Genomic DNA, 25,354 nt, shown 5'->3' with positions numbered 1-25,354 from the left:
GGTTGAGAGAGCCATTCCCCTACCCCCTTTCTTCTATCTTCTTCTCCCTTCTCTTTTCTTATCCTGCTCGATCTCCTTTAGTACTGCTGCTACTAATCTGTGCCTGCAACAACTGCTGCTGCTTCCCCTTAGATCAACACTAGTGCTGTGAAGATCCATAGAAGACTGCTGCTATTCTCCAAGCATATACAAAGCTGTTGCTGCTGCTATTTCCATTCAATTGAAGACTGCTGCTGTCCTGCGAGTTGATTGTTGCTGCAACTTCAGAGCCCCATAACTTCACAACCTTACATCACAAGCTGCTGGGTTTTGGAGTATAGAGTCACACCACCAACCACCCCATTTGATCCCAGTTCTAGCCTATTCTATTGGCTGGTTTATCCCATAGCCAAAAACCTTTTATTTTCATTCCACCATCATAACTTCATCTGTCTGTCGAACCACATCAAAATTGCAGCAGAGCCTCCCCTCAGCAAGACCTCTACTCGATCCAGATTTGAGCCCAAGCTGAAGGTTGGTTTGGCTTGCAAGGCTTAACTTTCTATTTTGGTGTTGCTGCCATATCTTCCAATTCAACCATCAGATTCAAGTGAGATTTTCAGTAGTGTTTCTTCGCCATACAAGCACCATTTGATCCAAGTTTGGCTGCCTTCTCATGGCTGGTTTGTTTTGAAACCCTGACTTTCTAATTCTGTCCTTTGTTACTATTTTGGTTTTGTGGGTTAGTTGGGACTAGTATTCTAGTCTTACATTACTGTGGTACCAATTGAGTGATGGTTCCTGCAGTGGCAAATCACACTTGATTGAGTATTAAATAGCTAGCAGTTCTCATTCACAGATATTGATTGGAATAAAAAAGATGAAGATAGAAACAAAGATTGGCTAGGTTGGATCGAGCCTCTCACTCTCTCCCGGGCCTCTCACCCATTCATAGGTCTCTCACCTCACTGCATCTCACAGCACCATGTTCAAACTGACCAAAACTCATATTTTCTCAAACTCGTTGGCTATGCTGTCCAGCCCCCATGCTCTTTATGTAATAAAACTCAATTACAACCTAAGACAACCTCTAGAAATAAAATCCCCTCTAATCGGTTGCAAAATAAAGCCCAAATAAAATAGGAAACTTATCCTACATAGCTTTTAATTCTGATTACATAAAAGTAAACCTATTAACTAACAAAACCCCCTACTTAAGTAACAAATCTTTCCTAAAATCTAAGACTAACGAAACTGTCAAACACTCCATGCATTGGTAATCAATCTTCAAAGTTATCTCCATCTTGCTGGCATTAGACCCACATGAAACTGGAACCAATCTTCCTAGAAAATAGCCTATGCAGGCTGTCCAAACACAAGTCCATATTGGGCTTCTTAAGTCCTACCGCAAGCTATTTCTTCCCCAAAAGATCTCACACAGCTGGACGGAATCTGGAAATGATCTTCTCCTTAAATCAGCAAGTCAAGGGCTAAATAAATCTGGAAAATAATTCTTTCTTTAACACTGGCCGATATCCCCAAATAAGGTTGCTGGTCGATCCCTGTTATATATGGCCAGAATATTGGTTTGAACATGATTGATTGATGGGATTTAATAAATCAAGATTATGGCCCAGATTCAGACCTGATTTGGAGCCCCATTGATGTATCGATACTGCATCAATCCCCCCCCCCCCCTTAAGAAAAACTCTTCCATGAGTTTTGGTGGACGTTTGTCTTCAATCCGTAGTAGAATTCTGGCAACTCCTTGACATTTGGAATGTAGTTTTGGAGTCGTGGCTCCCGTTCTTTCAAAAATTCAGGTGGCATAATGAATTCCACGTGACCAACCTTGATATCAGATTTGGATTGGATCACCATTCCCATATTGTCTTCTTCCATTGGATCCTTGACCTCCACCTCTTCAAACGCCGGTGCAATGTTGAACTCTTTGGGGTCTTCTTGGTGATTCTCCATAAGCTTAGTTGGTGCTTCAATCTCCTCTTCAATGTTAGCTTCTACAGTAGGAATTGACTCTTCCTTTGTATCACACACGGCAGGAATTTCTTCATTGGGAACCTTGACCTCAAATTCTGTCGCCTTGATAGGAGGTCTCGTCTCTTTCCATAGAGGTGCTACAGGCGCTATTAATGATTCTGGGATACCAACACATCGCTGCATTCCAGCCAATCTGATGTAGTCCAAGTTCTCGATTGGGGCTCCAAAATGGTTCACAACTGGCCCATAGTTTGGCTATCGATCCAGCCTATTTTGTCCTATTCTATGATTCTATTCATATCGAGCAAACTATTAAGAGGATATTGAGCCAGCAGCTGAAGGAGATATTTTCAGATCTCGAGTGGGCCCCATGACAGCTGGTGGAGAATGAATTACATGCAAAACACTGTTCACATGAACAGTGTCACAGCCCATATTTGCCTTGTGTGGGATTGCTTTTTAGGTGTGCACCCATTGGAGATATCAAGTGGAGAAAGATCCTAATGCTGCCATAGTTTAGTTTCTATTTTCAGTTTTAGAAAGGATACTTTATTTTCTTGCAATAGAATCTTAGGTAGTTTCGATCTCTTCATTAGTTGGGGGAAGAATCCGCACGAATCAGATTTTTTGAGGAACGCATCTAGTGAGAATTGGATTTGGTTAGATAATGTGTGGTTGGTAAGCAAGGATTGGTTTTTTAGCAAGGTACGGAATGTATCGTCAAATATTCAATATGATTCCACAAGATCTATTTTCGTTCAAGTAAGGGATTCTAGCCAATTGAAAGGATCTTCTGATCAATCCAGAGATCGTTTCGATTCCATTAGTAATGAGGTTTTGGAATATCACACATTGATCAATCAAAGAGAGATTCAACAATTAAAAGAAAGATCGATTCTTTGGGATCCTTCCTTTCTTCAAACGGTCAGTTTGTTACTATTTTTGTTTTGTTCTCTATAATAGGAGTTTCTATTTTGATGTATGGCAACTAGATTTTACAGGAAGTTTCTATTTTGGTTGTAAGCTACTTGGTAGCGAACACTTCCTATTTTCTAATCCATGTTTCTATTATAAATAAAGGGAAGAGAGCAGCCTAGCCCATGATTTGAGTTTTAAGAAGAAAAAAAACATAGTTTGTGGTTTATGTGCTGTGAGAGAGTATGGTGAGATGCCATTGGTGTGAGACTCTAATGCGGTGAGAGGCCGTGGGTGAGAGACCCAATCCTATCCCCTTCTTTCTTCAATCTATTTCTTTGTTCTGCACCTACATCAGAAAAGAATCGAAGGCCTTGTTTACTCCTCCATTGAGACTGCTGGTCGTCATAAGACTGTGCTACTGACTACTGTTGTGCCATCGATTTCTGGCTGTAGACTCAAGAACATGACCTGCGGGTATACTGTTTTGGAGTTTATTGCATCAGACTTCAAACCTATGGAACTCTTGATCTGTCCCTCAGTTACAGCTCAAATTCTGACAGTTATACCCATACTATGGTCTTCCTGCGATGGTAATGGCAGTCTGATCCTATGGCTAACTTTCCCACTTGTGTTACTTCTTATCTGTTTTAAGGTCTTGTAGTTGTTTTTGTCTGAGTAGGAACAGTCAGTCTTTAGATTTCCCCCCTTCTTTAGCTATTTCAACTCCTAGTTGAAGGAATGTTTAAGTAGTTTTAGCCAATGTCTAAATCTCAGATTGAAAGGATTCTTGGGTTGATCATTCAGGACCACATCTCTTTAAAAAATCATCCATATTTGTAAAATGTTCCATTTGCATATTTTCTTTCATTTCCCTTCAGATTTTTAAGGTTTACAAAATTTAAATTGACTCATTTGTTATTTTCTTTTCATGCAGATGGATATTGAGCCATGTCTTGCCGTTGATTTTGGCATCAAAGATATCCTCCTTGTTTCAATAGATGTTAATCAAACTTATCACATTTATTATTTTATGTTACTGTGTATACAATTTAAATTCTTTCTTCTTTGAAGAATTCCAAGGACATAAGGAGAAGAATAATAGATCGAAAAGGCTAACCTCACAGTCTAATCAGTAATCACAGCAGATAAAATCATGTTTATTTTTTTTCCTCCCCTCCTTTAATGAGGGTTTTCAATGCCCATATCCCATGTTATGTGCTCAGTTGGGCCTGTGAGCCAACTTTGAGATCGTTTCTGTGAGGTCAGCTCTAGCCAAATTAAATTTATCACCTCTGAATACAGCCCATGCCACCATGTATTAATTCATAGCAATCAGCATCCTAAGTTTTTAATTTGGTTTTCTTTCTAATTCATAATTGTATTTCAATATTTAAATTTTCATATGACAAAAATGTTTGAAATTCCTCGTGTGATATCCTTCCATCATTCATAATAGCAGTAATCTTTTCACAATGTCTTTCCCTCCTGTGATTTATGATCTGTAATGTCTTTTATTCTCTAGTATAGCCTTTGAGGAATCACCCTTGAGATACTGCAAGAGTCCTGTAACTGGGTTCCTCCAAAGATTCCTCCACTTCATTTTTATTTTTGGAAGCATAATTGTCCTATCTCCATTAATGATTACAAGAAGAAATCCTTGGCATGTGCCTCCCCTCCACTGAAAGACCTTCTAGGAGTTTAAATTCATTAAAAAGACATAAGTGCGCCCATTGTTCTCGCCCTGAGTCACCCTGTTCATCTCACCAAATAACCATGAGGCCTATTCTTTTATTGTAATCAGTCAAAGTGCTTTCTTTTGTCGGTAACTGGTTTATGTCATAAGTACCATTGTCTCCTCACTCATTTATTTTTTTCACTTGAGCAGAAGACAATCATTTTTTTAGCACCATTCCATTGATATTTCTTCCATTTTGAATGGAGATCTGGCTTATTCGTAGTGGAGGAAACAGTGATTGTCAAGATTATGGTTTTCACTAAAATAGTCCGTGACTTATACTTACCTTTAAAAAAAATTGATGAGTACTGGTTGCATTCTTTCTCCCCCATTTGTGGTGCTTAAAATACATACAGGTACCCAAGAAATTCCACTGGGAAGAATTTATACCCCAAGGCAAAGGGCACTGGCACTGGCAGATGGCAGTTGCTAAATTGTTTGATGAGCGTCCTATTTGGCACAGACATTCCCTGACTCACCGTTTGCATGATGAAGGCCTAGATTTTGGTGCCCATTTGCTTAAAAGGTCTTCTCCATGAACAGTTTCCCTTTTCTATTCTTTGCTTTCTTGTTTTATAATGGGGATAGAAATGAAAACTGTATGGAATGTGGATTTCTATTGTTATTTGTAGGATTTATGTTGTTATTTGTATTAGTCATGCGTCAGTTTGGTTGTGATACTTGATTTGTGCAGGCTTCTCTTTAGAACTGCGTACTACTTTTCAACTGGACCATTCCGCCTATTCTGGATTAGAAAAGGATATGACCCTCGTAAAGATCCTGAATCTCGAAAGTAAGACCTATACTTAACAATCTTTTAAACTTGTATAATTTTGTCCCCCTTCTATTTTGCCTTGTAGCATAATTCCATATTTATTCATCATTTTAAAAGTTCTATTGGACTGTCACATAACCTGGCCTACATCCTTACTCAAAGTGTCTCATCTGTAGTTAGTTAAAATGGGCACAGAAAGAAAAAAACAAAAAAAAAAACAGAAAACTACTCAGAATTTGAACTGTGCGGTAAAAAATCTGGTCAAACATTAATGGAAAATAAATTGGAAACAGAAAACAGGTTTTGAATGTTTAGATTTGGAAAATGTGGGACCAAAAATACGTCAATATACATTTAAGTTGAGGTTTTTACCTAATTGCCTGCATTTAAAATTTAAAAATCAATTATTACATCCAAGAGAAAGACATAATATCTGCAACCCATTCCAAATGAATAAAGAAAAAGTGTTTTGTTGCTTAGTTTTTCCCTTCCATTGTCAAATAGCATATTTGGATTGACAAAACTAGTTTTTTTTTATTTAAAAAGATACCTTTGAAACCATCACTCATTAGATTTTTCATTAATAAAGGTTGTGATGCTTTTCATTATTAAAGGCTTTATGTAAAGTGGATAATGGGGTATTCTAATCACCTAAGGGATTAGAATTAGAAAACCTCATGTAATCTAGGATCGTAGGATGTAGCCACCAAAACTAGCAACTTAGATTTTTTTGGGTGAATAAAAAATTCATTACCAAAAGGAGAGAAAGATACAACGAGCCCCAGGAAACAGGGGAGAAAGAAGAAAAATTACAAAAATGGCATTACAAGGAAGAACCAGGCCCAACCCTCGGATTGGGGGGGGGGGGGGGGTGAATCAAAGAGAGAGGGAGACACCAGGAGACAACAACAACAACAACAACAAACTCAGCCTTATCCCAACTTAATGGGGTCGGCTACATGGATCCAAACAAAACAAAGTACGGAAAATAGAGTTTTAACCAAAAAAAGGAAAGAAAAGATGGGAAAAGAGATGAGAGACGAAAAAGGAAAAGGACGAATAAAAAATGGGTAATAAATAGAAAAATGAATGATGAAAGATGAAAGATAGTAAGTGGAAAGAGGCATAGCCCAGCTCGCCAGGAGAATCTCAACTAAATGGGGTCTGCGACTTGGATCCTTGACCTCTAATAGGCTCTGTCTGAGGTCATACTTGGAGCAAGCCCTAACCTATACATGTCCTTCCTCACCACTTCTCCTATGGTCATTTTAGGTTTGCCCGTAGCTCTTTTAGCTCCTTCAATCGGAATCATATCACTCCTCCTTACTGGGGCATCACTAGGCCTCCGTTGAATATGACCATACCACCTTAAACGGCTCTCTCGTAGTTTGTCATTGATCGGGGCTACTCCCAAGTCCGATCTAATATGTTCATTTTGTACTTTATCCTTCATTGTTTTCCCACACATCCATCTTAACATCCTCATCTCTGGTACACAGAGCTTATTAATATGACACTTCTTAACTGCCCAACATTCTGTCCCATACATCAGGCCAGTCGAACAACAGTCTTATAGAATTTTCCTTTAAGCTTTAAAGGAATACGTCGGTCACACAACACTCCGGACGCACCTCTCCAGTTCATCCATCCCACTTTAATTCTCTGTGAAACATCATCCACTATGTCACTTTCTTTATTTATGATAAACCCCAAATATCTAAAATAGTTACTTTGCGGTATCTCTCTTTCCTCAATTTGCACCGTATCAGTATCCATCATAGTGTGACAAATTGCACATCATATACTCTGTCTTTGTTCTACTAATGTTAAGGCCTCTTGTTTCCAAGGTTGATCTCCATAGCTCTAACTTAGCGTTAATCCCTTCTTTTGTCTCATCCACCAGAACGATATCATTGGCGAAGAGCATACACCATGGGACCTCGTCTTGAATGCTCTTGGTTAGTTCGTCCATGATAAGTGCAAATAGATAAGGGCTTAAGGTGGACCCCTGATGTAACCCAATCGTAATTGAGAATTCCTTGCCCTGCCCTCTCACTGATCTTACACTGGTCACCCCACTCTCATACATATCTTTAATTACCTGCACATATTTACTTCGTACTCCTCTCTTTACCAGAGTATGCTGGATTAAATCTCTAGGGACTCGGTCATAGGCTTTTTCCAGGTCAATGAAGACCATATAGAGATCCTTCTTACTATCTCTATACCTTTCCATGAGCCTGGATCTACTTGGCATGAAACCAAACTAGTTCACCGAGATATGAGTCTCTCTTCTCAAACGGGCTTCAATAACCTTCTCCCAAAGTTCCATAGTGTAACTCATTAGTTTTATGTTTCTTTAGTTTTTGCAGCTCTGGATATCACCTTTATTTTTGTAAATTGTGCTTCTCCATATCCATAACTTCTATACCCTACAGAAGCCCCATGTCCATGGCCCGAAGAAGAACCTGACGCATAATGCCCAGGGTCTGATGAAGCACCAACATGATATGAACTAATAATAAGTGACTCCATGCCACTCATAAGCACATCACTATCATGTGGATTGTGGGAACGCTTGCCCTTCCGGCTGTAAGTCTGATGGCGACCACCTTGATCAGTATCTTGGGTAGCATGTGTAATGTAGTCCTAGAATAGGAGATAATCCTACTAGGACCCAGGTGAAATCAGATTCTGATCAAGTCTGCTGTTTGGGGCAGATTTGGGGCTGTTTGGGCAAATCTAGGGTTTAGGCTAGGGTTATGGATGAAAGTAATATAGGGTAAGGATCAGCAGGCCTAGGGGACTATTATGATAAAAAAAAAAAAAGGATTTGGTTCAGTTTAAAATTCCTGCAGAATTAGGGTTAGGGTTTCGGGTTTTAGAAATTAGGAAAACTACTAAAATTAGGGTTTAAAGTGGGATTTAGGGGCTGGGCTTGGGATCGAGTTTACCAAACAGGGAAGGGAAGGCTCGATCCAAATATGGGAGGGTTTTGATGGTTAGAAGTGCTGAATCTAGAATTTTAGGGTTTTGGGGTTTAATGGAGTTGGGGGATTTTAGGGTTTGAACAGATCTGATCAAGCCCAAAGCTGGATCGAATGAAAGGGTTGGGATAAGGATGCTATATCTGAATTTTGAAGGGATTTTGATGATAGGATATGGCGGGACAGAATTTAAAGTACTAGGGTTATGCAATCAAACAGAAAATTAAAGGATTGAATGGGAAGGAGATGGAAGGTAAAAACAGAATTGAAAGTTCAAACTTACCACAGGATTCCACCAGCACAGCTTGGATGATGAAGGATGAAGCCACCTTCAAAGAGAGAGATCCACCCAGCCGTCACAGCGTAAGGAGTCACAGGAATCCACCCACCCTTCCACCTTGAAGTCCACAAGGATGCACACTCACACAAGGGAGCAAGGAACAGCAGCAAAGGCAGCCACGAAATCTGTTTTTTTAAATTCAAATAATCTGTCGGGGAGCCCTCCACGATCTACTTTATTTATAATAAAGGCCTAAGCCAAATCCTAGTACAAATTAATGTCTCTTCCTTCTAAAATCGTGGAAGGGAGAGATCTAATCTAACTTAATTAAATTAAAACAGTAAATGTCCTAACTACCCCTACTAACTTAAAATAAAAGAATCTAACTTAAAAACAACTAATTTAAAGTAGATTCCATATTAGCCAATAGGATATAAGAACCTATTAACCAATAGGAACACTTCACTTAAATTAGACCCATTGAACCAATTGGATGCAACCAATTGTAAACCGGTTCAATCTAAAAACAAGAAAATAAACTAAGTATGGAAAATAATAAATCCTAATCTATGGCTCCCTATTCAAGCCCTAATTTCAGGGCTTCTTCTTCTTCTTCTTCCTTCTTGGAGCTGCATCAACTGTCCCCGTCTTGAAATCATTTATCCCCGATGAATGGCTGGAGATCACCGAATGGTCTTCCAAATCAAGATCAAGTTTCTTCAGCTTATCTTCAACGGATGGTTCAAGCTTGTATGCGGACAGCAGCTCTTTGACGGATGAAGAAGGCTGGAATTCTGGCTGGGCAGCAGCCTCTTGAAGTACCATATGAACACCTCGTGAGTCATCATGATCAAAATAATCAGCATCATCATTAGGAGGGAGTGCATGAATATGAGTGCCGCCTTGGTCTTCATCTTCACCTTGAACTTCTTCTTTTTCAGCCACATTGATAGGCTTCTTCTTGTGTGGGCAGTCCCCAGCAATATGTCCCTTGTCTTGACAGTAATAACAAGTAAAGGGGTCATTTCGGCCCATAGGAGCTTTGCCCTTATCATCCACACGTGGGGGAACAGCAGGGCGAGAGATGTTGCCTATGGAGGAACCTTGTTTTGAGGTGCTATTATTGATGTAGGCCGGCTTGGAGGTAGACCCCGGCTGTTTACTTGAAGCTAATAACTCCTCTGCTTTCAAGGTCTTTTCAAAACAATTTCGAACGTCTGCAACGTCAACTACCCCAATTGTCCTGATGATCTCACTTGACAGACCCAACCTGAACATGGAAAGCATTTGGATGCCCTCCTCCCTAATGCTAGTGCGAGAAGAAAGAGCATCGAATTGCCTCATGTACTTAGTTACAGTCATGGTTCCTTGGCGGAGGGAGTTGAATTTATCCTGCAACTGAGGCCTGAAGTGCCTAGGTAAGTATTGCTTGCTTAGGTCATATTTCATGTCTTCCCAAGTGCGGGGTGCAGTACTATTAAAGTCCATCTCTCTTTTAGTAGTTCTCCACCACTCACGTGCAGGTCCGACAAGTTTAGCACGGACTAACTTCATTTTCCCTTCTTCAGATAGATCATACCAGTCGAAATAATCTTCTATTGCAGCAAGCCAATCATAAAATACCTGGGAGTCAGAGTTACCATCGAATTCTTTCAGCTCAAGCTTCACTTTTTGGTTGCCTGTATAGCGTCGATTAGTACCCTAGTCTCCAGTGAAGTAGGACCTCATATACTCCTCAAAAGTAGGCTGCCGACCTCTGTCTCTGTCCCGGTCTTCTCTATCTCTGTCTCTGTAGCCTCGGTGGTGATCTCTGTGTTCCTGAGAAGGTTCACGGGCATGTCTAGGTCTGTCCCGACGATCTCTATAATAATCTCTATCATCCTTGTCATCTCGGTCAGTCCTGAATCTGTCCCTGGGACCTCTGTGTCCATCTCTATAACCCCTGTAGTCATCTCTGGGGCTCCCATCTCTGTCAGGCAGTCTCTGTACCACTGAATGGAGTTGGTACCTGTCTTCTTCTATGGGTACATTGCTGTCCCCATTAAGTGTGAGTTGTCTATGCTCAATTACTTGTAGCCTCTCAGCCACAACTCTCTGTTCAACTCTAAAGTCTTCAATTAAGGTCTTCTGGTCAGCAGTAAATTTCTGAAACATCTCTAACATTGCTGCCACAGGGTCAGGTGGTTGTGGCAGCACCGGATTGCCATGTTCATCCATGGCTCTAATACCAAGTTAATGTAGTCCTAGAATAGGAGATAATCCTACTAGGAGCCAGGTGAAATCAGATTCTGATCAAGTCTGCTGTTTGGGGTAGATTTGGGGCTGTTTGGGCAAATCTAGGGTTTAGGCTAGGGTTATGGATGAAAGTAATATAGGGTAATGATCAGCAGGCCTAGGGGACTATTATGATATAAAAAAAAAAAAGGATTTGGTTCAGTTTAAAATTCCTGCAGAATTAGGGTTAGGGTTTCGGGTTTTAGAAATTAGGAAAACTACTAAAATTAGGGTTTAAAGTGGGATTTCGGGGCTGGGCTTGGGATCGAGTTTACTAAACAGGGAAGGGAAGGCTCGATCCAAATATGGGAGGGTTTTGATGGTTAGAAGTGCTGAATCTGGAATTTTAGGGTTTTGGGGTTTAATGGAGTTAGGGGATTTTAGGGTTTGAACAGATCTGATCAAGCCCAAAGCTGGATCGAATGAAAGGGTTGGGATAAGGATGCTATATCTGAATTTTGAAGGGATTTTGATGATAGGATATGGCTAGACAGAATTTAAAGTACTAGGGTTTATGCAATCAAACAGAAAATTAAAGGATTGAATGGGAAGGAGATGGAAGGTAAAAACATAATTGAAAGTTCAAACTTACCACAGGATTCCACCAGCAGCAACTTGGATGATGAAGGATGAAGCCACCTTCAAAGAGAGAGATCCTCCTAGCCGTCACGGCGTAAAGAGTCACAGGAATCCACCCACCCTTCCACCTTGAAGTCCACAAGGATGCACACTCACACAAGGGAGCAAGGAACAACAGCAAAGGCAGCCACGAAATCTGTTTTTTTTAATTCAAATAATCTGTCGGGGAGCCCTCCACGATCTACTTTATTTATAATAAAGACCTAAGCCAAATCCTAGTATAAATTGATGTCTCTTCCTTCTAAAATCGTGGAAGGGAGAGATCTAATCTAACTTAATTAAATTAAAATAGTAAATGTCCTAACTACCCCTACTAACTTAAAATAAAAGAATCTAACTTAAAAACAACTAATTTAAAGTAGATTCCATATTAGCCAATAGGATATAAGAACCTATTAACCAATAGGAACACTTCACCTAAATTAGACCCATTGAACCAATTGGATGCAACCAATTGTAAACCGGTTCAATCTAAAAACAAGAAAATAAACTAAGTATGGAAAATAATAAATCCTAATCTATGGCTCCCTATTCAAGCCCTAATTTCAGGACTTCTTCTTCTTCTTCTTCCTTCTTGGAGTTGCATCGATGTGTTTATCCTGCCTCACATGTGTACTGCATCCCAACATAATATTGTGAAGCCCCACGACCACCACGACCACCACCATCACCACCACCATCATCATCAGCATCAGCATCACCATCACCATCACCATCAGCATCAGCATCAGCATCACCATCACCATCACCATCGTCGCCTTAATCATCATCATCAAGATCTTGTTGAGTTCCTCCATACAGATGACCTGACCTCGTCCTCCTAATTAAACCTTCGCCAGGGTCACTGACATCCTCTTCAACATTAGGATCTTGTTCTTGTGATGGTGCCTGTGTTTCATCGTCATCAAATTGTCGAATGATGTTCTCTATGATTGGATCAGGTGTGGTTCTCTGGCGATCCTCACTTAACTGATCCATCACCAATACCTTATCGGTGTCCTCTGTCCATGCTCTAACTGGATCTTCTTCGTCAAGTAGATGGTTGATGTTGATTGGGTTGACATCTACTTCATCCCCTTCTCTTTCCAACTTTAAATAGTTCAACTTCATCTTCATATTGTAATGGACATAGACTAACTTCTCCGACTTTGAATAACTGAGACGATTGCGGGGTTTGTTGTGTATCAACCCGAATGTACTCCAGTTACAATCACAGCCACTAGAGGATGCTATTAGGGATAACACCTGAATTGCAATTGTTGTTAAGTGTGGAGCACTAGTACCCCCATAATTGAGCCACCAATTAACTGCACAATAATAAATGAAATATTAATAGACAAAAATTTGAAACAAATTTTCAGTAACATAATAAATTATTAAACCTAACTTATCTGGGCGTTATGTGCCCCTAGCATGGATAGTCATTCTATCAGCAAAACCATGGGTGGCCTCCCGAAAATACTTAGCCTAGAGAGGTATTAAAATATTAGTTCAAAAACTAATGTTTGCCTATGGGAATTTTGCACCACATTGTCCCCTCTAGAGTTATCTATAGTTGTGGCTTGAACAAGAACTCCATGGTAGCTGACATCATTTCTGAAAATGATTGGGATCCTCCCCACTCTCCTCATCCAGTTCTCAACTCAGTGTGGGATGTTTTGCCTTCCATTACTAGAAGACCCTTTGGGAGGGATGATTGTGTTTTCTGGATTCCTGCATCTTCAGGTCTCTTCAACTCCAAATCTGTCTGGAATCTTGTCAGGGCCAGAGGTCCTCTGGTTCAAATACCATATCCCTAGGCATTGATTTACAGCCTGGAGAGCTCTATCTAATTGCCTTCCAACGCAATCCTTTCTTCACCATCGGCAGATCCAGGTCTCCCCTCAATGCTGCCTTTGTTGGAATGCTGTGGAGGACATAGATCATCTCTTTTTTGATTATCCTTTCCCCCACTCCATTTGGCAAGGTATTCTCAATAAATGCTGGCCTCGTCGAAGGATAATCCTTTCTTTTGATCGAGAATGGATTTGGGTTGACATGACTTTTGGTGGTTCTTCCATTTGCGACACTGTGGGGAAGCTTGCTTTTTGCACTGTCATCAACCACATATGGATGGAGCGTAACATCAGGAAATGGACCTCTAACTCTAAGTCTCTTAGACAGATTTGGGACGCCATTTCTTTTGATATTAGAACAAAGCTTTCTTCTGTTCAGTTTGTTTGTTTTGATTCCCCAAGGAACAGGCATATTGTTGTTATGGATGGAGCGTAACATCAAGAAATGGACCTCTAACTCTAGGTCTCTTAAACAGATTTGGGACGCCATTTCTTTTGATATTAGAACAAAGCTTTCTTCTGTTCAGTTTGTTTGTTCTGATTCCCCAAGGAACAGGTATATTGTTGTGTCCTCGGGATTTCCCTCTTCCTCTCTCCAGCCTTCTTCCTCCTCTTCTTGAGGTAGGGGCTGCTTGTGTATTTTTGTATGTCTTTTCCTTTTTCTTTCCCCCTTTCGGCGGTCCTTTGTAGTTCTTTCTTATTGTTAATGAAATTTTTATTCATCAAAAAAAAAAAAAAAAAAAATTAGTTAACCACTGAAACTGTTCTATGATAAATTCTTGGTCTCAATCTTTGTATACATTAATGTATTACTAACCTCTTCCATGGCAAGTGTGGCCTTGGCCACATCTGGCTCTAATCTGTTGACAACTCTCTTTAGGGCTTCCAATAGATCCAGTCTACACCCTATATTATTGGTGTATTGAATATCCGGATTCAAATAATATGTTGCACATGGTTTGTAGTTGATGGTTGGAAACCTAGAATACTAATAAATGAATAGTAACTTAGTGTTTAAAATGAAACCAAAGTCATCTACATAAGGATGAGTTATAAGATTACCTGCCCGATGAACATCTTGAACCAACATTTTTTCCCATCGCTTATTTAGAATTTTTAAATACTTCTTGTTTGATGTTGGGCTATTCTCATGTATCTTCTTCTTAACTAATTCCATGGCCTCTATCATCTTACCCATGGTCTGCTTCTTATCCCCATCAACCTCTCGAAGAAGACAAAAGAGTGGCCTCATATTATTATCAAGTCTGCTCATCATATCCCAAAACCTTAAGGAGATGACAAGATCTTGAACATATCTCCCAATTTCAGACCTTGCATAACTGTTAGTCAACCAGTCAGAAGAGGTGAACATCTTAAGCAGCCTATCCTTACGGGAAATGAGGCTATCAATTGCTATATAATTTGTTGCAAATCTTGTGGTTGCAGGCCTCACTAAATCCCCTTTTGTGCACCTCCTCATCAATTCCAAAACCCAACTGTGATTATAAATAAAGTTGGTAATCTTCCTTGCATTACCAATCATCTGCTGGACTTTTGGCAATTCTCCTACGTCCTTGAACATTAGATCTATACAATGAGCTGCACATGTTGTCCAAAATAGATGCTTCCTCTTCAACATAAGCAACTTACCGATCTTTTTGAAATTTGTTGCATTGTCAGTTATTATCTGGACAATAATATCTTCTCCTACCTCCACAACTTCATCCATTAACTTATACAAGTAATGGGCATCTTTGATTTCACTAGATGCGTTGACTAACTTGTGGAAGATCATCCGACCATCACAATATACAAGGAAATTGATGATGGATAATTTTGTCGGTCCACTCCACCCATGACACATGATGATCACTCCATATAAAGGCCACTTCTCCTTGAACCTCTCAATATACGCATGTACCTCTTGCTCACTATCATCCAAGTAAGGCTCAGCAATCTCATAAGGTGTGGGTGGCTTAACATTTTTCCCACAATACTGAATCTCCTTTACCATAGCTTTGAAGTGGGGATCTTTGGCCTTATGTGGTAGAATCATGGAACTATGGAACAATCTGGAGATTGCTTTACCTATCCTTTTCCTCAATGTTTTTGGGCTAAAAGCTTTCTTCAATCTTCTGTTGGCCATCATCTCTCGGTCTGTAGACATTTGGATCCATGTCTCGGATATCTGAGTTCTTTCTCTTACCCTTACCACTCTTAGTAAACCGGTCAAACATTCCCTTGACACTGGTTGCTTTACTAAGGTCAGCAGGCTCCGTACCCTTTCCTACATATGGACGATAAGAGGAACCGACACCAATTTCTTCAGGGCCTTGACGTTGGGGTCGAGCTAATTGACTTCTTATCAATTGCTCAGCTCTCCATTGTTTCTCTTTTGCTCCATGTCTTGACTGTCGCATAGTCCATGCCAACTCTGGGTCCACCTCCGCTTCCATATCTGATCCTTTATAATCTTCAAAATCTTCTATCAAATTTTATACCAAAACATCCTCATCCTCCTGTGCTTGAGTGGATTTCTTTTTTGCATCTCTAAGGTGTTGCATTGCCTTACTTAACTCTACAGGGCACTTTGTACAGTTGGTAACATTTCCGTATTCTCCTGCCATGTGTTTTTGCTGAGTTACCCCACCTCCAGGATGCTGAGTGTCACAGAAGTTGCACATTGTATGCAATTTGTTGCTGTTTATTTTGGTACAATAAGACCACCCTAATGTCTTTTTGTCGCTGCATCGTCCTAAACACCAAAAATAAGTAAATAACTACATAAGTATCAATGTATATTAAAATCCAAACATCAATAACTTATACAAGTATAGTATATGTTTAATTGTCTATATGATGCATTTCATGCTTTGCATGTACTTAGCAATTAATCATTTTTATATTTTCCACTGTTATTTTCACATTATTTCATTTTTTAGAAATTAAAAAATTGCATAATATAGTACATTATGATACAAATAATATAAATCTAAGTCTTGTCATGTATTTCAGCCATTGGGGCATTTAATCAAAACTATAATGAAAGAGTAAAGATGAAAAAATACTGAATATTTTTTTTCTTCCATTTTTGTAAGTATTTTATAATTCCAGAAAATAGAAAAAAATAATACAGATTATAGAGTAAAAATATAATTTTCATTCAAGGTGATAGATCTGTACATAATGTAGTACATATATTATACACATAACCATAGGTTTCTTATTTTTGGAAGAAATAAAAAAAAATCATTTTTGGAAGCCATTTTCGTTTTTCACTATGGAATGGAAGCCCTCAAGAGATTTGGGCAAAAAATGGTTTCAAATCCAATTTTCTAGGTTTCTCCTTGGCTGGAAATGGTTTTTTTCCGCTGCAGGCAAGCTCTCTGGTTCGTGTTTGGTGTAAAGTGTGAAAAAAGACATAAGTATCGATACATTTAAAATCCCAGAAAAATGGTAAAATTAGTACGTATCGAGTGTATCGATATGTATCGACCACATCGTGTCGACACGTATCGATCGATACATTGATACACTCAATACAATATATCTTTTTTAAAAAAAAGAGACGTATCGGTCAGTATTGTATCGATACTGACCGATACCGATACCGATACGTATCATTCGATACGATACGGACCGATACTTTAAACCTTGTATGGAACTAAAACAACTAATCCCGTATGCAACCCTATTACCCATACTTTAGGCCCATAATAGTGGCCTATTACATAGAAAACCCATGGATCAAAGGCCCAACATGTATATAATCCAACCCTAGACTTATTTCTCAGCAAAGAAGCCCAATTTGGTGATAAATTGCGTCACTAAAACATAAACATAAATAGGAGAGACTCATAAGGAGGTGAGGAATCTTGACTAGAATCATGGAATATTCTAATTGAGATATCCTCTTCTCCCTATGAGCTTGATATACTTCAACACTAGTGTACAAATTACCTAAACCCAGCTTTGAACAACTTCGACGAAAAGCAGGTCCAAACAGCGGCTTTGTAAACATATCACCAAGTTGATTGGTAGTAGAGACAAATGGAGTAGTAATCAACTTCTTCATAACAACATCCCAAACAAAGTGACAATCAACCTCAATGTGCTTGGTCCTCTCATGAAATACAGGATTACTTGCAATATAGATAGTTGCTTGTTTATTACAAAACATTTGCATAGGTTGAGTGATGGGAAATCCCCATTCCTGGAGCAAAGATTTTACCCACATCAACTTTGCTGTAGTATGTGCCATCGCTTGATATTCAGCTTCTGTACTCGACCGAGCAACAGTGATTTGTTTCTTGCTTTTCCAGGTGACCAAATTACCACCCACAAAGGTACAATAACCAGTAGTAAAACACCTATCACCATCACTCCAATCAGCATCAGATAATCTAACCAGATTATCATTCCGATTAGGCCGATTAACAAGACCACCAGGAACACTTTTAGATATCACAACACACGACAGGCAGCATCCTAGTGAATTTTCTTTGGACATTGCATAAATTGACTAATAACTCCCAACGGAAAAGGATATATCTGGGCGAGTGAGAGTAAGATAAATAAGTTTTCCCACTAATCTTCTATATTGATGAACATCTGAAAAATCCTCACTCTCAATGGACCCAAGTTTTTTATGGGGGTCCATGGAGTATTTGCTGCTTTAGAAGCAAGCATTGCAGTGTTAGTCAGAAGGTCAAGGATAGATTTTCTTTGAGATAAGTTAACACCTTTCTTGTTTCACAAAACTTCAATACCAAGGAAATACTTGAGGAACACCCAAGTCTTTCATCTGAAAATGCTGATAAAGATATGCTTTAACTTGGGCAATACCAGAAGCATCATTACCAGATATAATAATGTCATCCACATAGACTACCATCACCACTACCGTTGAACTCTGACGGCGAACAAAAACAGAATGGTCAGAATAACACTGTGAGAATCCAACCTGAGTAACAATGGAGTTGAACTTATCAAACCATGCTTTTCGAGATTGTTTCAACCCATAAATTGCCTTACGAAGCTTGCAAACCTTGGTAGAATTCTCCCCCTGAGCAACATACCCTGGAGGTTGTCCATATAAACTTCCTCTTGAAGATCACCATAGAGAAACACATTTTTTGATATCCATCTGATATAAGGGCCAATCAAAATTAAAAGCCGAGAAATAAGGATCCGAACGGAATTCAGACAAGCAAATGGAGAGGAAGTCTCAAAGTAATCAAGATCATATGTTTGAGTATAGCCTTTAGCAATTAAGCGGGCCTTTAGCTGCTCAACAGAACCATCCAGATTGTATTTGATAGTATAAACCCATCGACACTTAACAAGATCCTTCCTAGTAGGTAATGAAACCAGAGTCCAAGTATTCTGAGATAATAAAGCATTCGTCTCGGTATCCATGGCAGCCTTCCAATAAGGGTGAGAGAACGCCTTATGATGGTGTGAGATATAAAGTTAGTAGATAAAGGAGAAGTAAGTGGGTGATAGTGGGAAGGAAGATGAATAGTGCAAACATTCTGCTCAATAGGATAAACAATTAAGGATTTGTGGGATTTGTGAGTACAAGATCGAATACCTTTACGAACAACAATGGGTAAGTCGATGAAGCCCTCAATATCAGAGTCAGATTGAGTGTCGGGCTGATTGGCGTCCGTTGTAGCAGATGGCAAGTCTGGTAAGTCCGGAACAGCAGGAGCAGTGAGGGATGGACCAAGTACATTTGGTGGGACAGCGGAGGCTGGTATATTAGTAGTGGTGGATGGTAAGGTCAGTGGTCAATGTCGGCGATGGTGATAGACTTGAACCGGTGAGGGGATGGGAATGGTGACAGGTATTGGTGGACCTAGAAGATCTTCATTATTCACTGTGGACAGTATAGAAGTACGAGAAAAATAAGAAGTAATTTCAAAAAATGTGACGTCAACGCTAATAAGCTATTTATTTGAAATGGGATCAAAACATTTATACCCTTTTGAGTACGAGAGTAACTAAGAAAGAGACATTTAATAGACTGAGGAGATAGTTTAGTGATGGTAGGATGAAGAATGTGAACGAAAAACACGCAACCAAAAACACGTGGTGGAAAGGGAAATAAAGGACTATCAGGATAAAGAATAGAAAAATGAACTTTATTATGTAAAACTGAACACGACATACAATTAATAAGATAACAAGCAGTAAGGATGATATCACACAAAAACGTTTGGGGACATTCATGTGGAGCATAATAGATCGGGCAACTTTTAGTAAGTGCCAATTTTTGTGTTCGACCACTCCTTTTTGTTGTAGAGTGTACGAGGGACTAGTTTGGTGAATAATACCATGAATGAGGCAAAAATCAGAAATCTCAGTTTGAGTGTATTCAAGAGCATTATCAGAATAAAATTTTTTTATGGATGTGGCTAATTGAGTCTTTATTTCTTGATAATTTTTTTTTAAATACTGTAAGAAATTGAGTCCAGTCCTTCAACAAATAAACCCAAGTGGATCGGGAATAATCATCCACAAAACTAGCAAAATAAGAAAATCCTAACCTATTACGAACTCGACATGGACCCCAAATGTCTGAATGAACTAAAGAAAACAATGGAGAACTTCTAGGTAAAGTACGGGTAGGAAAGGAGGCATGGCGATGTGCGCCCAATCACAAGCTTCACATTCAAGATGAGATGTCAAGATGTGGACTTGCAACTAGGAACCATTAATTGGAGTTTTGGTAGAGATAGGTGACCAAGGCGTAGATGCCATTGAATAGGAGATAGTATGGTAGTAGATGTAGCAGCAGTGGAAAGTCCGGTGCCATCCAGGTAATACAGCACATTGCGCTCAGGGTCTTGAAAAACACAATAAGAAGGATAGAAAGTTACCGAACAGGTAAGAGACTTGGTAAGTTGATTAACAGATGAAAGATTTAAAGGTAATTTAGGAACATAAAAAACAGTTGAGAAAGTCATGCAGGATGTTGGAGAAACAATTCCATGACCAGCTATCTGAGTAGAGGATTCATCAGCAAGGATAACATTGGAAGAGGTTTGAACGGGATTTATGGCAGAGAATGAACTTGACTTACCAGTCATGTGACATGAAGCACCCGAATCAATAAGCCATGAAGTAGAGGAAGGGTAAAAAGCAGAGTTACCTTTATAGGCTAGAGTGGTGGTAGAGGTGGAGGCAGATGTATCAAGTTGTTGGAGGTGTTTGACTAGTTGGTTGTAATCACCATGAGACACAGGTGATGAAATAGTAGAACTCTGATTGATTTCAATGGTAGGTTTCTCAGTAGCAGTACCCGTCATGGCAACATTGGCTAGTTCATTTGCCCACTCAGGTTTTCCATGCTTGGTCCAACAAGTATCTATTGTATGATTTGGTTTGCCACAATAAGAGCACTAGTGGGAAGATTTGTCAATGAGTTGATGGCTTGTACCTCGTCCACTAGTGCCACGGCCACAACCTCTAAATTGGCCATGACCATGTCCTCGTCCACGATTTGCAACAAATGCTGAGTTGTCCTTGGGTGTATTGTCAGGCTGGAATGGATTAGCCAGACGGTTAATATGAGAAAAAACTTCATTGAGAGAAGGAACCTTGTCCCCTGTGAGCAACTGACTCTTCACAGACAAGTAGTCAGGATGTAGTCCAGCTAGGAATTTTGCAACAATGAACTCAACTCTTTGTTGTTTTAACTGATCCAGATTAGTAGTCAAAGGCTGATGTATCTGGAGTTCTTCAACCATGCTCTTATAACCGACAAAATATTCATTCAAGGTTTTATCTCCCTGTTGGAAAGTAAAAAGTTTCTCATAGAGATCATACATACAGGAGATATTCCTTTTCTTGAGAGAAGCTTTCATGCAAGTCATTCCGGACATCCTTAGCAAGTGTCAACACTGTTCCATAACCATATCTTGATAATAGAATTTTCACGCATCCACTCATCATGAGCTGTGATTGTGGTAGGGTCCTTAGGATCACGATCAGGAGGATCATCTGTAATGTATTTTAGTTTGCTCTTGGCATGTATGTAAGCTTGCACTGCTTGGGCCCATAATAAATAATTTGAAACTCTGGAGAGTTTAATAATAGTTATCTGAACTTGGACATTGTCCATTGGTGGTTGGGATCAGCCATCAAACCAGATTAGGGTAACAGCAACAGCAATATATTAATTGGCTCTTAGATAGAACCAGGTTAGGGTTGAAATAACCCAAAACAGCAGCAGTAGTAAAGTTAGGTTGTGATAACCTAAATCAGTAGCAGTGGTATCGGCAGAACCAATAACCAGAACAGCAGTAGATTAGGGCTTAAAGAATACCCTAAAGAAGGCAGTAGTAATAACCAGAACACCAGGGGCACACTTGGCAGTTCTGAATTAGGGTTTATGAACCCAAAATAGCAGATAAAAACACAACCGGCAGTGGGGAATATTAATCCCAACAGTTTACTAACTCAAACCAGAGAGAATGAGACTGCCGAGTGTTGTTCTGGGTGAAGGAAAATAAAATCCAAAAACTCACCAGAGAAGTTTGGTTGATTGGAGAAGAAAAGCTCACCAAAAAATTTTAATCTTCAAGAAGTAATCGCAGACTTTCAATCTTCATTAATAATTCACTGACTGGATCAAAAATCTTCAAGAAGTATTCGCAGCGATATGATCTTCATAGAGCACCGCAGCTTGAGAAGGAAATTCTCCAATTGAAGTTGCATTCAGGTATGTAAGATAACCCTAGTTTATAATTGAAAACTCCATCTAGGGTTTAAATTGTAGTAATATGCAGCACAGGGTGCTGCAACCCTTTAAGAAAACTTAATTAGGAACTTTCAAACCAGAATCACAGAAGAACAACCAATTAAAGGTTGGGCTCTGATACCATGTAACGAAGCGCACTAAATAGAAAACCAGAACCAAGAAAGTGAGAAGAAGAGATGAGGAGAAGAAGATGGGGAAGAGAAGAGGTCGAACTTGACAGTCTCCCTCACCTTGTTTATATTTATACTAAAAAGATTACGTTAAGAGGGAATTCCTAATATGATAAGGATTCCAAATTACAATAGGAAATTAGAAAAGAAATTAGAAATAGAACTAGGACTAGGAAACTCTAACTAAAACATAAACATAAATAGGAGACTCATAAGGAGGAGAGGAATCTCGACTAGAATCACGGATTATTCTAATCGAGATATCCTCTTCTCCCTATGAGCTCGATATACTTCAACAGTAGTTACATACTACTTAGGTTTGTTTAGTATGTTATTAGTAGAGTAGTAGTATAGTTGTCAAGCATAACCTAGGCGTCCAGGCGTCCCTTGTTGGACGATGCCTTGGGTTGTTTAGGCGCCTTCTTTGTGTCGCCTATGTGTCCAGGACGACTCCAACCCCTTGAGTTACCTAGACGCCATGACAACTAGGAGTATTAGTATGGTTAATGTGTATATACTTATGTTACTTAGTAATATATTTATATTTACATATTGCTTGCTTGTTTTGGAACTTTAGGGGTTACTTTAAGCAACAACAACCATAACCTTATCCCAACTAAATGGGGTCGACTACATGGATCCTATAGAGGCTATAACAGTAATAGAAATAAGAGAAGTAAAAAGAAGTAAGAGTAAAAGAAAGTAAAAAAGAAAATAAGTAAAGGAAGAAGTCCAAGCAGTAGTCAAAGCAGCATCCCAGGAACATTCCCCTACAAGGGGTCGGCTACACGGGTCTTTGTCCTCCAAACAACTCTATCTGCAGTCATACTAGGATCGAGCCTTACCACATGCATATCCTTTCTTACCACTTCTCCAATAGTCAATTTAGGCTTGCCCCTACCTCTTTTAGCTCCGTCAAACTGAATCTGGCCACTCTTCCTTACCTGTGCATCCATAGGTCTCCGTTGTACATTACCATACCACCTCAAGCGGCTCACACGGAGCTTCTCTTGGATTGGTGCAACTCCCAATTCGATTCTAATACAATCATTCCTTACTTTATCTCTCTTGGTCTTGCCACACATCCTTCTCAACATCCTCATCTCCACTACACTCATCTTATCTATATTACTCTTCTTAACTGCCCAACAGTCCTCCTCATAAGTCATGGCGGGTTTTATTACTGTCCTGTAGAATTTTCCCTTAAGCTTAACAGGCATGCGTTTGTCACATAACACTCCCGAAGCACCTCTACACTTCAATCCTACTTTAAATCTGTGGGAAACATCATCCTCTATATCACCCTCTTTGTTAATAGTTGATCCTAGGTATCTAAAGCATTCGCTTTGTGGTAACTCTCGCTCCTCAAGTTTCACCACTTCATCATCTCTCCTGGTTGACTGAAGTTACATATCATAATACGCAAATTGATTCTTTTTCAAATCTTCTTATTAGTTTTCTATTACTCATTAGTAGGTTTGATATTGCACTTTTCAATGAAGATTTGAATGACATAAATGCTGGAAGACATAGATAACCTAACATTGTTGGATACCATTTTGTTATTGCTTATTTATAGTGCACAATGCCTAAAACACTTATTTTGCATGTATCATAAGTATTTCCATTGGTATCAAAGTGTATCTTGCATCTCTTAATGTCTCTCCGATACATCTTTGAGTCATCTCCTAAAACCAGCTTTTTGATTTGCTGCCCGATACTGATACGTGACACCTTGTTTATAGATGCATTTATATTACCACTTGGGTGTTGTCTGTTGACAGATATCAAACAATTGATTTTAGAGTCCCACCACCATTACGAAAATTTGGTGATACAAATTCATCTGATGAAGAGTGAGTTTTTCTTTTCCAGTTATTTCCTTCACTTCTTCACATCTAAAATATGATATGTTGAGAAGTTCATATCAATGGTTGATTTGATGTGTGTGCATGTCAAGCTTAAAAAACTGGTTTTTCTTCTTCACAAGTCTAAAATTTAACTGAAGGTAGGCTATTCATGCATGTATTTGTGTATGGAATTTTTTTTCTTTAAAATTTGAGTCATTATATTGGTTATTCTGTCAGTACTCTTTGGGGCTACTTTTTGAATGGTCAAAACCTTAGTTAATATGATTTTGGTGCCATTTGGAAGCTTATTTTCTTTCCATGATGACTGGAATTTTGTGTTCCAATTTGTATTTCGAGAGCTATGGCTAATTTATTAATTGGGTTTCATTTGATGGGATAAGAGATTCAAATCTAGTCATTGCCTGGTTATAATTTTGTTTCAGAACTCACATAGCCCATAAATATATATATATATATAATAAATAAAGCCCTGCTGGACAACTGGGGATCCTAACTCCTACCTAAATTTCTACTTATTTGCAACTGCTGCAGTAACTGAAAGTTGAAATAATAATTAAATAAACACCTATAAACTAGAAATCAAATTAAAACCTGTTGTAACCCAATATTCCCCTAACTGAACCCTCTGACTGGGGACAAGATCCAGTGTGACAGGATCCTGTATGTTGGATCAACGGTTGAAAAATTCAAAAAGAAAACCTGTTGCACCTGTTGGAAGGGCTCCATCAGTGTTCTTACCTCTATCTTCCTTCTGAGCGCCATGGCCCATTAGTGGCTAAGGAAATATATAGAAGAGAAGGGATTTCTGATTAAACAGCCTAGAATTTCTTCAACAAAGGCATGTATATACTTAGTTTTGCAAGGAGAAAGAACTGACTTCGGAAATTCCCCTCATGCTACTTGCAACAGAATAACAATTAGCTTTGGCTGAAAGCAGGTTGCTCATAAAAGTGGATGAGTGGAGCATGGGTTTTAGAGCATTCGACTAGTTCTAAACATAGTTATCAAGGCGTCGCCAAGGCGTCCAGTAGAGCATGCCTTGAATTTTGACCCTCTAAAACGCCATGGTCACCTTCCCCACCTTGAAAACTATGGTTCTAAATGCCTACAGAGACAATGAACTGTA

The 25,354-nt window shown here is 39.2% G+C and overlaps 1 protein-coding gene across 2 annotated transcripts in view; it reads left to right on the top strand.

Annotated features, from left to right (window-relative positions):
- Positions 1-25,354, top strand: part of LOC122640464 (transcription factor tau subunit sfc1-like) — a 43,434-nt gene that overhangs the window by 9,669 nt on the left and 8,411 nt on the right. For both annotated transcript variants that reach the window (XM_043833670.1, XM_043833669.1), the window contains exons 6-9: positions 3,830-3,872; positions 4,985-5,156; positions 5,325-5,423; positions 24,142-24,213. In XM_043833670.1, coding sequence (XP_043689605.1) covers positions 3,830-3,872; positions 4,985-5,156; positions 5,325-5,423; positions 24,142-24,213 — 386 coding nt within the window. The remainder of the gene's footprint in view (positions 1-3,829; positions 3,873-4,984; positions 5,157-5,324; positions 5,424-24,141; positions 24,214-25,354) is intronic.

Source organism: Telopea speciosissima, chromosome 9, assembly GCF_018873765.1.
Source record: "Telopea speciosissima isolate NSW1024214 ecotype Mountain lineage chromosome 9, Tspe_v1, whole genome shotgun sequence".
In the NCBI taxonomy this organism is placed as follows: Eukaryota; Viridiplantae; Streptophyta; class Magnoliopsida; order Proteales; family Proteaceae; genus Telopea; species Telopea speciosissima.
Note: the sequence above shows the minus strand (reverse complement) of the source record. Positions and strands in the feature narration are given on the sequence as shown.